This window comes from Xiphophorus maculatus, chromosome 14, assembly GCF_002775205.1.
Source record: "Xiphophorus maculatus strain JP 163 A chromosome 14, X_maculatus-5.0-male, whole genome shotgun sequence".
In the NCBI taxonomy this organism is placed as follows: Eukaryota; Metazoa; Chordata; class Actinopteri; order Cyprinodontiformes; family Poeciliidae; genus Xiphophorus; species Xiphophorus maculatus.
In genome coordinates, this window is record NC_036456.1 from 18,391,421 (window position 1) to 18,408,130 (window position 16,710).

The 16,710-nt window shown below is 36.8% G+C and overlaps 1 protein-coding gene across 1 annotated transcript; it reads right to left on the reverse strand.

The window, feature by feature from the left end:
- Nucleotides 1-2,995: 2,995 nt before the first annotated feature.
- LOC111610768 (uncharacterized serine-rich protein C215.13-like) lies at nt 2,996-15,642 on the reverse strand. The gene is made up of 4 exons (XM_023345614.1): nt 15,323-15,642; nt 13,303-13,422; nt 6,406-7,255; nt 2,996-5,015 (listed from the first exon to the last, which is right to left on the reverse strand). The coding sequence occupies exons 1-4, from the start codon at nt 15,413-15,415 to the stop codon at nt 5,002-5,004; spliced, it is 1,077 nt and encodes a 358-aa protein (XP_023201382.1). The 5' UTR covers nt 15,416-15,642; the 3' UTR covers nt 2,996-5,001.
- Between the last annotated feature and the right edge of the window lie 1,068 nt (nt 15,643-16,710).

Sequence of the window (16,710 nt, forward strand, 5' to 3'; positions counted from 1 at the left end):
CGGAAATGATCCAGTCTTATTTTTCAAATTAAATCACCGCCAATTGACCAACATTTGTCTCTCACTTTTCTTTGTAATTAACGAAACTCACAGCGGAGTATTAGACACTCACTGTGATAATAAAGTTTTAATATCACAAAAAGAAAGTCGTAGTATTACAAGAATGTAGTCATAAAATTACCACTTTATCCTGGTAATTTTATGACTTTATTCTCATAATATTGTGACTTTATTCTTGTTATTGAAATTTAAAAAAAAAAATCTCATTATGGCCCTAATAGTACATTGTTTAATTTCAACTTCATTCACGTCATATTGACTTTATTCTTGTAATTTTAAGAATAATGTTATTTTTTTTGTTAGTGTGGATCAAAATTTTTTATCATAGTATTTTGACTTTATTAACATATTAATATTACTTTATCCTCAGAATTTGTTTTTCTCAGTACTGTTCTAATTCTATTGAAAAAAAGTAAATTTTTATCCTAAGAAAAAACAATTGTAATTAATTCAGTTCACATATTAATTTGTTTCTGTTAATTTTATGTTGATTAAGACTGTCAGCTGATGTAAACTTCGAGTTCATTTGTTTTTGTTTATTTGTAAGGAATTAGAAAACTAATTTCAGGGAGCAATCCGATATTCTGGGCCGAGGTAAACTGCACTGGATTATGGATTAAGCATGTAAAATAGCTGCCCGTTTATCACATCATTATAATTGTAACCGGACTGGGCAGCAGACGGTCACTGAAATCTTCCACAAGAAGGATAAGCAACTGAAAAAAGAAATGATTCAACTTAAAAAAAAAATAGTTGAGCAAATTAAGTTTAAAACATATACAGTTTATTAAGTTGCCATGTTAAACGTAAATAAAATAAGTTTGACAAACTTAATTTGGTCAAATGTAGCAAATTAAGTAAATTTTTTTCTAAAGTTGGAGCTCCATTCTCTTTTTTTCAGTGTATTCACAGAGCACTATGTTCAGGTTTTAAGTGTAAAGTAAAGTTGAGTGGAAGGAAGAAGTGTAGTTTATAAAGGTACACAGGATTGAGAAGCAGACCCAGTTTAAATTCACAAAACATTTCACTTCATCAACTCTCCGATTTTGTTCAGCAGGTCTGGATAGATTTTTGCTTTTAATTGATATGAAATCACATTTTCTTTAATTGTATAGGCAGATACAGATATTATGTTTATGAAATTGACTTACAGAATTTTACTGCGATTTAACTGCCCATGCTTTTATTTTGACGGCTCCAACCGGATGCACCCTCGCCCCACTCTGGCCGCCTTGACTGCTGAAAGGTGGCGCAAGACGAGAGAGAAAGGCTCCTCACTGCAGATGACGCTACGGCTTTGATTTATTTATTTATATGGCTCATTTATTTTAGGTGTGTGGCGTCAGGAGGATTTATTTATTTCATTCGGATCATTTTTGCGCCTTTCTGCTCATATTTTTTGCAGAAAATCTGCAGCATTCGTGCGATTTGGTTGTAAAATATCTCCTTCTGACCTCCAGCAGCGCTTTGACGTCCATCGGTGTATCTGTCTGACTCCCTTTCCCTCCTCCTCCTCCTCCTCCTCCTCCTCCTCCTCTTCCTCTTCCTCCTCCTCCTCCTCCTCCAGGAAAGGTTGTAAGTTGAGGATCAAGCTTCCTCCTATTGTTCCTCCCAATCAGACCATCCAGCGCTCAGGTACCCACAATCCCCTCATCTTCCTCCGATCAGGTCCTAATGTTTTATTCCCTCTCTAAAAGAAAACAAACTTCGGATCGTCAGCTGAAATATTCAAACTGATTCAACATTATAATTTTTTTTATTTTTTGTCCCGATGATGGTGCAAGATAAACACCAAAGCGCACAATGACCAAATTTATTACGGTTGTTTATTCGTGTTGTTTCAGTTTTATTGATTAACTTCATTGAAATAATCACCAATATATTGATATAATTTCACTACAACTGATTAAATGAGTCCAGGAAACATCTTTTTCTCCATTAAAATATTTTTTAGTGCGTTTTTAAGAAATGCGTACACTGTAAAATCTGTCACGTTACTTCAACTTTGAATATCTTTCTTGAAAAAAGCTTTCTTAAAAAAAGGTTGGGTTAAAAAACATTATTTTTTCAGCTGTAATGTTTTCATTGTTCAAATCTCTGTGCTGGTTTGATGGGTAAAGATTTGATTTAAGATTAAAAAAAATAAAGATTTGGTTTAGTCGTTAAAACTTGATCATTTATTTCATCTGAATTATAAAGTCGTGTGAACCTTTCATTTTTTTGACATAGATTTAGATTATTCAAGCTGTTTTATTTACACCAAACTACACAGACTAAGCATAACATTATGACCGTCTGTCTAAATTGTGAGTAACCACCTGCTTGCGTTTAATATTTGTGGGTTTTTCTGTGGAAAATTCACATAAAATTTGCTTAGATACAGATTGTTTTTATACAGCTTATCTAAAATTTTCTAAATAAAATGCATATGCAATACTATTAGACTATTAGACTGAGATGGGCTCTTTTTACAGTTATATTTTTGTGATATTTTATCTGATTTCAAAAAAAGATTGAATCTTTTCAAAGATTCAGTACCTTACTTTTCTCTGTAAGGTACAAAGCAAAGTATCCATTTTTATTAACCTTCTTTCTGGTTTCCTTCCTGGTTCTTGGCCTGTTTTTCCTTCCCTCTGTTCTTCAATCTGTCGTATTTAAACGCCTCTTCTCCGACTAGCTGAATGAAGATGTTTGGACATTTCCACCATTTTGCTTTAAAGTTATTTTTCGGGTAAAATGGAGTCATCTACAGTTTAGATTTGCATGTTTTTGTTCTACAAAATCCTAAAATTAAACTAATAAGAGAGAGCACACTTCAGGAAAAAAAACATGCATGAATTTGATTTAATTTAATTTAATGTTTTAATTACGGAGTTAAGTAGATAGAAGTAGATAAAGATGCGTGCATTAAAGAAAAAGCTTTTATTTTGCATTGTTTTACACAAAAATACACTACCACAGCATAAATACATCTGATAAATACACACATCTTAAAAACACACTAAATTGTTACTATAAATTCATATATTTCCTCTCTCCATCTATATATATATATGCCTAAACTCTATATTTTATGTTTAATTACAGACAAAATCAACATGAATCATTAGAGAAATCTAAATCGTCATTTAAATAAAAGCACTGGCCTTTTCCTAGATGTAAGAAAAAGTAAATTAAAAGTTGAAATTAAGTGAAAAACAAAGTTAATGCAGCATTTTTATCCAAAGCATGATAATCGTTAAATTACTAAATGGTCCCTAAAAACCCTCTCATTCACCCAAACTAAACTCATTCAGCATTTTTTGGCAACTTCTGGTTTGTAAGACAATCTTTAAAATAAAATTAATGACATATAAATCAGAAGAGCATAAATGGAAAAATAACATTCCTCCAACATGGCTGTTTTATCTAGAGTATGAATGTTTTCCTCTCCAATCCTCAGAAGATCTAACATTAAATTCATAACCTGTTTGACTTTGGTTGAGTTGATGCAAAAAAAAATGCATAAAATGTGTAGAAATGTAATTTTTTTTAGAGACGTTTCTCCTTCAAGAGCTTTTTTGAGCTAAACTGAACAATCTGTGTTGCTTCTTTTATTCCCTCATGTTGAAATCCCTTCAGATTTTTATGTTTTATTATTTTCCACAAGGTACATTTGTTTTTATGTGTAATAATGGATGGGAAAATCAACTTTCTGATGACTTTATAATTAGTTTCCAAAGTAAAAATAGATCAGAATCATGATCATTTCCGCTACGTTTGAAGGGAGCTGACACCAAGATCATTAATAAAAGAAAATGGAGAATACAAGTTATATAAATTATTTCTCCTGCAGTGTGCAACAGAGCATTTTTGTGTCCAGATTAAGCAATTTATTTACATAGTTTTTTTAATTACCTGAAACTACCAAACCTCTCAAAATTCAATTTGAATATTTAAGAGAGGAAAGAAAAACCTTTGTGTTTAAAAAAAATCTAGTTGAACTGCTAAAACAGACATTCAAGAGGTTATAAATCAGAATATTATTTGATATTTGAGGACTGAAGCTGATAAATGTTGGTTTCTCTTTAAAAGGTCACACTTTGTGTCCTTGGCCCACAGGTGGAGCCGTTTACTCTGTTTTCTACTTTCTAAAACATAAAACTTTTGCTGATGTTCTAAAGTTACTATTATTATTATTATTGCCTCCTCAGAAAAACCCGGTGATAAAATCCACTTTTTGTGGCCAAAACTGGCATTCAAAAAGATAAATATTCAGAAAATAATAAATATTTGTTATGTATGCTGGCGACTGGCAGTTAATCTCATACTTATGCAAAATTTGGAAAAACATGTTGATGCAAAACGTGTTTTATGACCTGAGACATGATTAAACAAACGTCCTGGTGGGATTGCTGCGTGTTCGGTGTTGCATGTCAGCTCAGCGCGGCGCCCCGCGTGTGTCGGCTGCTGCAGCGAGTCATGAGTCAGACCAGCCTGAAGGTTTCTGCACCGCCACATTTACATCTGGTACCTGCTTCAGCCCACAGCAGCACAGACAAAACGACTGAAACCAGATTAGTTCAGATCGCACTGCAGAAATAAAACACACTGTAGTGTTTGAGGAACTGGATTTTGCAGTGTAGAAATAAGAAAGCAGCAGACAGAGAAGACAAATCCCACGGATACAAAAACAAGTTGACAAAATATGCAGCCACAGCTGCCTGGTTCAGTTTGGGAGCTTCTGACGCAAATAGTACTACAGATTACATTTCCATGAAGTGCAGCCTCTGCCGGCTTGGACTCAAAAGGTTACAGAACCAGCAGTTTCTTTTTAAACTAAGAAACAGCTGACGACCAGGACCGATTTATCTGTAGTTCTTAGAAACAGAGTGACTCAGTTCAGTTGATGTTGCAGAGTTTGAGTCCTGGCGTAAGCGGCAGATTTCAGGGGCCATCAGTTCAGTCCGCTGCCGCTAAAAAGAAAATCCGGTTTAAGAAATATTAGGGCTGAAACGATTAATCGATTACTGAAATAATTGTTAACTGGAGTAAAGAGACTCAAAAAAGAGACTTTTTGATGAAAGAACGACACAGAGCAGTGAATAAACCAAAGCTTTACAAAAATACATACATTTTGCACTTAAGATAAAAAATCTGTCTGTAAATATGTTCTACCCAGAACTCCTCAATTAACATAATTTTAGCTCCATTTAATTTTCAGAATGTGCCAACTTTTTTATCTGATTAATCGATTAATCGTCAGAATAAGCGGTAGATTAATCGATTGTTAGGAGAATTATCTGAGAAAATTAACTGAACCTCTGAGATCGCAAAAGGCGCCAAGCAAATCTGGTGTTTGGCGTATTTTTCTTCTCTAGATTTTGGGAAAACTAGACAGAAATAAAACTCTTTGTTTTGATTTTATTATGTGCAAAACTTTCTCAAACCATACTGTGTTTATAGATTCCTTCCAATAAGTTTTGAAATCTCTTAAATGGATCCTGATGAGTCGTTTTTCTTGCTTTCTGAAGGTCTCTGACCAATGGAGTACTCTCTGCTAAAACGGAGGACAAATGAAGAAGTTTTGCTCAAAACAGAACAGGAACAAAATCAGGCAAAGGCCTGACACAGGAGCTGATCGATGCATCATCCTTCTTTTGTTAAGTTGATTCATTCTTTGAAAGCTGCAGCTTCACTCATTTATTGCCAGCCAACATTTTCAGATACAGACGTATTTCTTGGCAGCCTTGGAAAATGTGTGAAATATTTAAAGTAACTTGATCTTTTATCGGATCAATAATACAAGTACAATACCAGGAAAGAGCTTTTTCTGCTCTATCCAGGGGCGGTTCTTACATAAATGGGGCCCTGGGTGATATGTTCCCTCTGCAGCCCCCCCAAGAAGGACTTTAGCAAACTTTATTCCTATTTACATTTGTGATGGTAGAGCAGAAAAGTGCTTTTTCTGGCATTACTGTAACTGAATATCTAAGTAGAAAATTATACTGCTGAAATAAAAATGATTTTTATTTTAAGGTTGTTTACTATTATTGACATCCCTGGTAAAAATGACTAGAAAATGATCTTATTGTTGGGATTATATGACGACTCCAAGCTATAAAAACCTAATAGGGTTTGATGCAAAACAACTTTAAGCGATAAGCTCCCATTTCTTCTGAATTGTAACTTGTAGGTTAATTTTGTGTTATTTAAAGTTAACTAAGATGTTTGCACTAGAAAGTGCGCCAAAAATACATAGTGAGATTTTTTGTTTTTGCAGTGTGAGACGTTGGTTGTGTCTTACAGTTGGACTTCTCTCAATGTAATAAAAATAAACAGCTGTTCTGTGATGCTACTGGTTACCGAAGCCACTCAGGATCCACTCGTTGACCTCCAGCAGCTCAGAGAGAGACATGTCTTTAGAGGCGGCCGGTGCTGGTGCAGGACAGCTGGTCTGACAGTGATTCAGAGGGCTGGGCACGGTGAGCAGGGACAGCAGAGACTCGGGAGCCGGAGAAACATGTTGATCGTAACCTTCGATGGAGGCTAGAGGAGCAGCAGGAGGAGAGGTCACTAAGGTCGCAGCATTGCTTCCACTGAACCTGCAGGGAGGAAACTGAGGCAGATTCCTGGGACTGCTTGGTTTCGGTAAAGCTGTGTTTTGGACCTCTGAGGAGGAAAGCACTGCCGGTGGAGCTGCAAAGGAAGAACTGAGGGTTCTTAAAAATGAATCGTCTGTAAAGGAACTGCTTTGAGATGCTGAGGCGGTTGTGTTAGCGTTGTTGGTCAGTAGCTGAGCTGCTGTGGAGGGAACGAAGCTGGGAGGCGGTTCACAAAACAAAGAATGAAGAGCTGGATGTGTGAAGAAAGAGGCAGAATAGGAAGACGTGGATGAGGACGAGGTAACGAGGAGTTTAGCCGACGAGGCTGCTGCTGCTGCTGCTGCTGCTGCTGGAGAGGAAGATGAAGACGGGAGGCGAGTCTTTTCAGGGTCACTGAAGGCTTTTAAACCCACGCTTAAGGTGCTTAAGGAGGACGAGTCCTGCAGAGGACCGGAGCTGGTTTTGAGATCTGCTGGGGACGAAGCGGCGTCCTTTAGGCGGCAGTGAGGTTTGTGGCGTTCAAGCGCCGTCTCATAGAGGCGAAGTTCTTTCTTCAGCTTTGCAATTTCCTTCTGCAGAGCTGAACTTGATTGCTCAAGACTCTGCAGCTCCTGAAGAAACCAGAGGAAAGAAGATGAGTGATGGGGTTTCTTTATTAAAGAACAGGTCTTTGAACAGGTTAGGATAGGTCTATGGTTTATACAAAACAAGTTCATAAAATTTTTTTAACCAAAATTACTCTTAGATAATGAAGTTTTAGTCTGCTCAGTTCTGCCTTTCATAAAGATATGTTTAAGGGCCTCTGTCACTTTAAATCCACATAAGCTGCTGCTGGTCACAACAGTAAGTCAACTAGGGGCAGGCATTTATTGTATCATTCATTATTTATTGTGTAAAATTACTTCAATAATTTTCATTTATTGTTTTGATAAATTCCAACTTATTTTTAAAAAAAACTGTCCATATTGTCAGGATTGTTCTGTTGTTTTGTTTTTGTTTTTTCCATTTTCTCCAATGTTCAATATGAGTATGAATAAATATCAATAAATTTGAAAGTATGATTGTGCACAACCAACCAGAATGCAGCCAGTGGTTTCTGGATGGTAAGTAAACAAAACACTTGTCTTTTCCAGCAGCCATTGTGCAGCGCAAACAGGGGTAAAACCAGCTGACCAAATGTGCCGGAACTCAGCTTGGGTTGCTAGGTAACAGGTTAGAGCTAAATTTTGGTTGCTAGGTAACCTGCTGATTTGTGACGTTACATTCCGGAGGAAACAGAACCATAAAACATTAACTTATTGCCAAAAACTAACCAGGTGTTTTTTAAAGTGTTTGGTCCGTTTCTAGAAGCAGCTGAGACACGAATTAAGGTATAAAAACGCACAAAATGTGAAGGTCCCCTTTGTTAAAGCAAAGAGAAGCCCTCATCAGCCATAAAAACCCAACAGTAACACAAAGCATCCCACCCACATACGATAACGCCAGGCCTGGCGGCTGCTGTAATTAGATAGCAGAGACTCTGAGGCTTTGAGAAAGCTGCAGCAGAAAGCATGAAAGTCACCGAGACGATGATGCCCGGTTCACACCACAGCCCCCAAGGAGAAGTGAAATATGGCCGTTAATAGACGGCTCAGTGAGCTCAGCATGAAACGAGTGAGTGGATGATCAAACAAGGACGGCGATCCCCTGCTGATCGGTGCTGGACTCAAGAGTTTAATTAGAAAATAAGCTGCTGTTATAAAGGACATAACTGCAGCTATAAAGTTCGTCAGTGACATAACAGAAGCAGCTCTTCCTGTCTGTGTTTTCAAAGCCTTTGATGATGTTAATCGCTGGATTTTAAGTGAAGTTCTTAGTAAATAAGCAGAATGATTTGCATCCTGTAGCTAGAACTAAAGTAATTAGGTCCATAAAGGGGATCCACAAGGTTTAGTTCTTGATCCATTGTTGTTTTCTTTCTATATACAATTGGTTGGTGCAAAGTTTCCCCCAGAAAACTTGCCAAGCCCGATGGTTGGGCACTAGGGCAGTCATTCATCCAGCGGCACGTCGTGTTTTTGAGTTAAAAAATGTTTAAAGTTGACAGAAAATTTGAAAATATCACTTGATAATCATGTGTTATTGAAAGATTGGAAGATTAATACCTGAACACCAACTATAATGTCTTAAAAAATGCAAACATTTTGAAAAGACTTAAATGAATAAGCAATGCTAAGCCTGGTGGGGGCACAAGTAAAGCCTGGTGGCCCGCCAGGCTTGCACTGGGGGAAACTCTGGGTTGTTAACAGAAATAGGATTTCACTTGATATGTTAAAGATGAATTCCTGCAGTTTAAAGCAAACATCAGAATGGGGTAAAAACGTCGATTTAAGTTTAAGTGACTTTGATTGTTGGTATCAGTCAGGCTGGTCTGAGTATTTAAGAAACTTCTGACCTACTGGGGGTTTTACACACAGCCATGTAAATTAGCACTTTCAATTTATCAGGAAAAATTTAATTACAGGAAGTAACTGCGCTAAATATTTTCAAAATTAGCAAAACTGCAAAATGAAAAGTTAGCTCTGCTATTAGCGCATTAGCAGATTAGCGGAAGCGTGTGTGTATGTAAAGGAAGAGTGAGTAGCGTGATCTACGTGCTCGCCCTCTCAGGACGTGTTCAGATACTAAGCAGTCATTTCCTTCTTTCTTATTATCTGTTTTCACGTGGAAACAAGGAAACTTTTGTTCAATACACAGTTTCTACAGGGAGCCACGTATTAAACCCTGTGGAACTCCCTAAAGGATTTGCAACAAATCAGAGATAGAATGATGATGGTTGTGTTTGAACTATGTTGCAGCAACATTAGCCAACTCTCCCTAATAGAAAAATATGTTATTAAACTTCCTATTTCTATAGTCAACTTAAACCTCAAACTTTGTACTTGAACGTTGCTTAAAATAACAAAGTGTCCCTCAAATAAAGCTGCACTAAGGATCTTCTTTCTCTCCAGATAGTGTAGTTGGGCACTGAATCGCTGACACAACGCTGTGCTTTTAATTTTTTTCTTTAAATCAAGCAGCTTGCGGTCTCCGTGCTTCTTCAAAATGTGGTTAAACGCCACACTGAAAGCAGAAGTGAAAGAGATGAAAGACAGAAAACAAAAGTCAGGACTTACTACACATGACAGAGACACACCCATTCATAAAACCCCAGCGATTACAGTACAGCTCATCCAACCGTCTCCAACAGACGCAGCTTTCACACAGGCCAAGAAACACCTCAGGTGTTAAAGGTTTCACTTTCTCGTTTACAGACAGATGTTGGTCTGAAATATACGTGACAGGCTAATAAACATTTTTTTTTTTTTTTTTTGCCAGTTGTTTGTTGATTCTTGCGTTGTGTGTGAATTGTGAGACAGTTATTTTTTGTTTTTGGGCATGTGCACCGACTGATGGCACCCTTTGAATTTCGTTGTCTTTGTGACAATGACAATAAAGATTTATCTTATCTTATCTTATCTTATTGGGATTTAAACTTTGGCCTTGTTCTCTCTTTTAAATAAATCAAATTATTGCCTTTACCATAGAAATTTTTATTCTTTTGGCCTATTTGTCTTGGAACCTTGAATTCACCTTTAGCTTTGTATCAATTTACTGTGCAAAAATCTTGAGTCATAACTAATTTGTCCAGACATTTTACAGATCTGTTTAACGTTTTTGTTTTGGTTCAGTCCAGCACTTTACCAGTTTAAGCAGAGTGTTTGGCTTTGTTTTGTTTTTTGGGGGGAGGTTTTGCATTTATTAGACTCCTTAATTTACCATCAGTGGCCACTGGGAAAAAAAAAAGAATTCTGACTTTCTCAGAATTCTGACAAAAAAGTCAGAATTCTGACTTTAATCTTAGAATTCTGAAATTAAAGTCAGAATTCTAAAAAAGAGTCAGAATTCCAAAAAATAAAGCCAGAATTCTGAAATAAATCAGAATTCTAAAAAAAGAGTCAGAATTCCAAAAATTAAAGCCAGAATTCTAAAGTGGGAATTTTGACATTTTCTGAAAAGATCTGAATTCCAAAATTAAAGTCAGAATTTTGAGAAAAAAGTTCGAATTCTTAGATATTTATGCCATTTATTGTGTTTTTGTCAGTAAGAGGGACAAAGAACAAAAGAATAAAATAAATTTTTTTAAAAACCTGCTATATTTCATAGTTGAATATATTTAGAGCCAAAGAGCCACTTGTGGCTCCGGAGCTGCAGGTTTCAGACCCCTGAGATGAAAACTGTGATCCTACCTCAAAACACCCGAAGCTAAAATTTAAATTTTAATTCCTTATTGTTTTCAGTGACTCATCTCTGAAAACAGATAGTAATGATTAGAAGGAGTGGAGTTTTTTTGTCTACCTTTTTCCGGCTGCAGTTCTGGTAGTGGCAGAACCTGTTCTAAGGTGTTTGCTGGGATTTCCCCTCGTCTTTGATATTACACATTTCAAAAGGCCATTTAACAGAGGCATCATTTACTGAATTTCTGACGTGTTTTGGCTCAAAGTGCAACACAAACACAGTACCATACCACAGCATTCCTCTCCACACCGTCTTTAGAAAGGTTTTCTTTTGTTTACAACAGTTTAACTGCAATTCATTTTAAATATAGTCAGTTTAACAGAAATACATTAAGTTCATTTCAATGTATTTTGATTTAATTTAATGTATTGTATTTTAGTTTAGTTCACCTCAGTTCAAATCAGTTCAGCTTCATTTAATATCTTTTTCAGAGATCCTTTTGAAAAAATTAGATTATTTGAAAAAAAAAAAGTTCAGTTGCTTATGGTGGTGCAGATTTTTATGCCATTTATTGTGTTTTTGTCAGGAAGAGGGACAAATAACAAAAGAATTAAATAAAAAATATATAAATAACTGCAATATTTCATAGTTTAATATATTTAGAGCCAAAGAGCCACTTGTGGTTCCAGAGATGAAAACTGTGATCCTCAATACAACCGAAGCTAAAATTTAATTTTTAATTCCTTATTGAAATAAAAATGTCAAGATAAAACATAAAATTTATCCAAGGGACCAATAAATCAAATTCAAATTCCAGTTTTATAGGTGCACAGGTCCCTGCTGACCCCCATCTAGGACCGCCCATGTCCCCAAATAGTAGTGTTTCTAAAAACTATTTTATGGTAAATCATATTACTGTTATTGGATCTAATGAAAGGACATTAACTCCAGTCCCTCTGGTAACAGATCCACTAAAACTGGTCATTTATGCTCCCATTTTTAAAGGCAGTGTCCCACGTTTTGGTTTATTTTGTCTGCTTTCCAGTAGTTTGTCCCCATAAACAGGTTGTGTCCAACTGGGTGTTTGGAAAACCATTAATCAGTGATCTAAGCTGGATAGCCTGTTAATATTTTTTAGAATTAACCTTTAAAGTGTGATAGGATAAATGTTTGCCAGAGAATTTTAATTTTTAAAAAATGTAAAAGTTTTTTTCTTTCAACAAATATATATATACATGTATTTTATTTTATTTTTTTAAAACATCAACAAGGTTTCCCCCAATTATTTTGCATCATATTTGATATATTCAGCTTTTGTGCTCATGTATTTATTCTAAACAGATTTTTTTTTTTTAATGTTTTTGCACTTTTTATGACGGACGTGTGAAATACACCTAGAAAAATATTTACTTGAAATAGCAAAGTGCTAATCTAAAGGTTACAGAAATAGTTGGATACAAAATGATGTTTGGTTTTATAAGATTAACGATTAAAGCCTGACAGTACAAGAGAAGAGTCCAGAAAATCACATTTTTAAAGAAATTAACTATATGCATTTTTTTCTTGTATCATATCTGATACATTAGGCTTTTGTGGTCGTGTGATTATTCTAAACAAATATATTAGGATTATTTTTTAATTTTATGAGGGACGTGTAAAATAGACCCAGAAGCATGCTTCCTTGAAATAGCTGAGTTTTATCATTTAAAAAGTATTAACATAAAGGGGAACAGGCCACAGAAATACTGTATCAAAAATAAAGTGAGGTTAACAATTTAAAACCTAATACAAGAGCAAAAGCCAGAAAATTCAGATTTTTAATAAATTCATAACTACAAAGACTTTTTATAGTTTTTAAGTGCCTTGAGATGACATGTTATATAATGAACTGATTTAAATTATATAAAATATATTAGGTAGCATTTACTTAATACTTTTTTAAATGAATGAAATAACTTAGACGTTAAGAAAAGGAGGTGATCCTTTATGTGTCTGAGCTCCAGGTATTTTTCTTAATGCTTGGCTTAAAGTCAGAATAAACTGTTGGAGTAGAGTTCAGGTTTAGCTCTGAGGGGGAAACGGGTCGGGAGAGGAAGAAGAGAAAGGAGTGTCTGTGTGTGTGGATGGGTGGTACGGGTAGAGGGGGCGGGCCAGCGTGGAGGAGAGGCCAAAGGGAAAGTCCTTCTCTTAAAGCCGAGCATTTACAAGAAACGGCTACAAGCCTGCCGCCCGATTGCACAAGATACACACACATTCACTCCCTGACTGTCACACTGTCTGAGGGTGTGTGGGTCAGTGTGACTCGGAAGGCGACTGACTGTCGGAAGTTGAAGAATGCAGGAAGCATGAAGAGAAACAGACGGAGGTTTTCTCCGGTTTTCAGGGAGGGATTGTTTCGCACCTCGTGCAGCTCATCAGCTCTCTCCGTTTGTTTACGCCGGCTTTTCCTCGCCGCGTCTCGGTTCTTTTCTCGCCTTTTTGTCACTCTGGGTCGAGGCCGGTTCCCCTCTCCTTCTCTCTCCTGCAAAAGCAAAAGCAAAAGGTTTAATTGCAGCCCTGCAGAGTTAATGACATACTCGAAAAGATCAGGTTTACTCCGTGTTCTCTCTGACTTCACGCGCCTCCTGGGTTTGGAATTGCAGCTATAAAAAGATAAGATAAAGATTTAAAAGCTAATCTATTATGAGGCAGCATGTGATCCCTAAAACTGAAGCAGAAAATTAATAAAAACATAAGCAACCCTGGACGTGTGAAGTTAAAACTGATCATCTTGAGATAGAAAGAAAGTACAGTAAATTTCAGATTTTTTTTTTTTTAAATAAAAATGTCAGGGTATAATTTCCAGAAAACTCCTGGTTTTAATAATAAAACCATCATTTTAGTAATAAAATGTGCTTTATGGTACTGTCTATATATAAGGTACCAATCCAATGTATTGTAGAAAAGTTACTGAAGTTCCTGCTTCATTTTCAGGTTCAGTTTTCATCCACTAACTTGAATAAATTTACCAAACTCCCCCTGTTTGTTCCCATTCCCATTAACTTGAACATGTATGTTTGAAAACATTTAGAGTTTGGATTCTGTTTCCATTAGTTTTGTTTCCATTAGTTTTCTTTTCTCTTGAAATAGTAAGAGGGAACTGAGCATATTTTAAGGTACATTAATTAGTAATTGACACTTAAGTTTCATGAGTTTGAAAACTTCCTGCAGGAATCCCTGCAAACGACTGCATGGCTGCTGTCTTGTGGATACAGAGTGAAGATAAGGATTATAAATAGCAGTAAATATTCCCATTTCAAAGCAAAAGTGGAAGTACACACATCGTAATCCCTATGCTATTCAGTGACAAGAACAATATGAAACTCAGGTAGTTTATTAGAAATAACTCAGCCATTTTAGTTTATAACAACTATATATATATAAGGAAAGAAAAGGAATCCTCCCATTAAAGTGGACCGACTTTGTAACAATTCAAATATATCACTCTATCTAGCTAACATTTACAAATGTAGGAAAATAAACACGCTGACAAATGTCTTGTCTCCATTGAGCGGTCCGGTTCGATTCGGTTCGGTTCGCTATTTTATGTATGTACCAGGCGTTTCACGTCTCACTGAGCAGGCAGGACTAAACCCAAACGGCCAACATGGCGTCCTACTAGCACGACGACGAACGCGCTAGCCGTTAGCATGTCTCTTTCTTGTTGCGAGCAGTAACGTTTTTCTGTCCGCCAATCGATGGAGTGTGTTGTGTGACGTCAAATAAATAAATAAATAAATAAATAAATAAATAAATAAATAAATAAATAAATAAATGTTTAAAAAATGAAGGGGTTGTGTGACGCCACTAGCTCCGGCCTAACGGTGCCGTTATCGTTGTTCATTGACACACAGGGAGGCCCGGGAACGGTGCGGCAGGTTGTCCGTTATATGGGCCGATTTAATAACGGAAACAAAAGAACCGAACAGACTCCTCTAGAAACGAAGCAAAAATGGGATTTCACATAATCGATACATGTCATTAATTATCCATACTGGTTTGACGTAGAGGGACTCCAGAAAAAATTTGGAACCCATATGGATTATTTCTATGCTGTACAATTTAAGCAGATAATATATTAATAACCATTTAAAACGTAGGGTGACCAATTAGTTGTCTCGGTCCATTCAATCTGAGGATATGGGGCCTAAATAGACTTGTTGGTTGGGTATCTGCTATACAAAAATCTATAAAATTGGTAAAATTCGGGCCCCATGCGGGATATGTCTATTTCTACTAGCCATTACTACAAACAATAATTATTTGTGGTAAAAAAAAAAAAAAAAAATACTGCACAGTAATTGTTATATAGTTCAAATATGACAATATTGACATGTTAAATTTAATTAGATTATATATAAATAAAGGTGATGAGAGCTTACCAGAGCAGAGGTGCTGCTGCTGCACTCGTCCGCTGACAGGGAGCCGCAGGGGCTGCTCAGCTCACACCCGGTGTCCATGAACAGCAGGGGCATGTTTCTCCTCCAGCAGGACTGACTTTCACCCGGTCCGGATCAGCACACATCCAGCCTAGCAGGATGAGTCAGGCCGACCCACCTGGTTCTGCAGGTAGCTCGGTGAGCTGCTGCTGATGCTGTGTGAGGACTGAGCCGCTCAGTCAGCTGCTCCGACCAGTTTTGAGTGCAGGCGGGTTGACTCCCGGCAGATGATGATGATTATGATGATGATGGTGATGCAACATGACGCAGCAGCTTCTTTCGGTTTCTCTTTATTTTAAACGGCCCCGTTAATACTAAAGCTGGCATAGGCTACCTTCACTTGCTGTTTGTTAGTTTCACTTAGCCGGCATGTAAACAAAAGACGCTCAAGTGTTCCGCCAAGATGGCGCCGAACAGACTAAAACTCGTGGTGATTGCCAGACAGCTACACATTTCCTGAGATAAATCTGTTTCCAGGTGTAAACATTTGCGACAACCTGAAAACCGTAACCGCCGTTTCCCACAACCCGTGAAGGGCTCCAGGCTTTTCCAAGCGGAAACTTTGACCATATTAGGAGAGAGGTGGTCGCACTTCCCCCACGTTCAGGGAATTTCTGGAATCAGTTTTGCCGGGAAACGAACAGAACCCACCCCCTCAGGAAACACAGTATTTTTTTTACTAGGCCTGCGTGGAAAAGGACTTCCTACGAATCCCTTAATGACTGCAGCTTGCAGCCAAAAGCTGAACATCCAGACTCAGGACGAGTCAGAGGTTTCTTTACACAGCTGCTTTGTTTCTGCTCCTCTGCAGGGTGTACAGTAGTCCAAAAAGAACGTTCTGTTCAAAGGAAAGTACTCCTTTGCAGTCATTTCACTCATAGACATATATATATAGATCAGAACATACTTTATTTCTCCCCTAGGAGAAATTGCGTATTGGTAGACAGGCTCCCATCCAGAACGTTAAATATTACTAAACATAACAATTAGTGATATAGAATTTATAACACGTGTGTAAATACAAGAGATTTATGTATAAAATGCATTAAATAAATACAAATGAGAACAAATATCTAAATGGAAATATGTGATTCTACGAAATATTTAATTCTGCTGCTTCTGGGCTGACATAGTGTAAAATATCTTATTTGAAAACTATTTCCACCTTTAATACAATCTTTGTCCTGTTTGATTCAACTGACAAAAAGCTAATTTGAAAATGTACTAAAACTAGCACTAACCGGCCTGTAGAAGAGAGCACACCCTTGTTGTGTGCTTTCCAGGGTTAGGGTAGGTGTCGTTTTATAGCATAATGAATTAACTATGTTACC

Coding starts and splice junctions, on each gene's coding strand:
- LOC111610768 (XM_023345614.1), bottom strand. CDS start 15,415: ATGCCCCTGCTGTTCATGGACACCGGGTGTGAGCTGAGCAGCCCCTGC. Junction 13,423..15,322: donor GCAGCAGCACCTCTGCTCTG/GTAAGCTCTCAT, acceptor TTGCTTTTGCAG/GAGAGAGAAGGAGAGGGGAA. Junction 7,256..13,302: donor GAGCTGATGAGCTGCACGAG/GTGCGAAACAAT, acceptor TGGTTTCTTCAG/GAGCTGCAGAGTCTTGAGCA.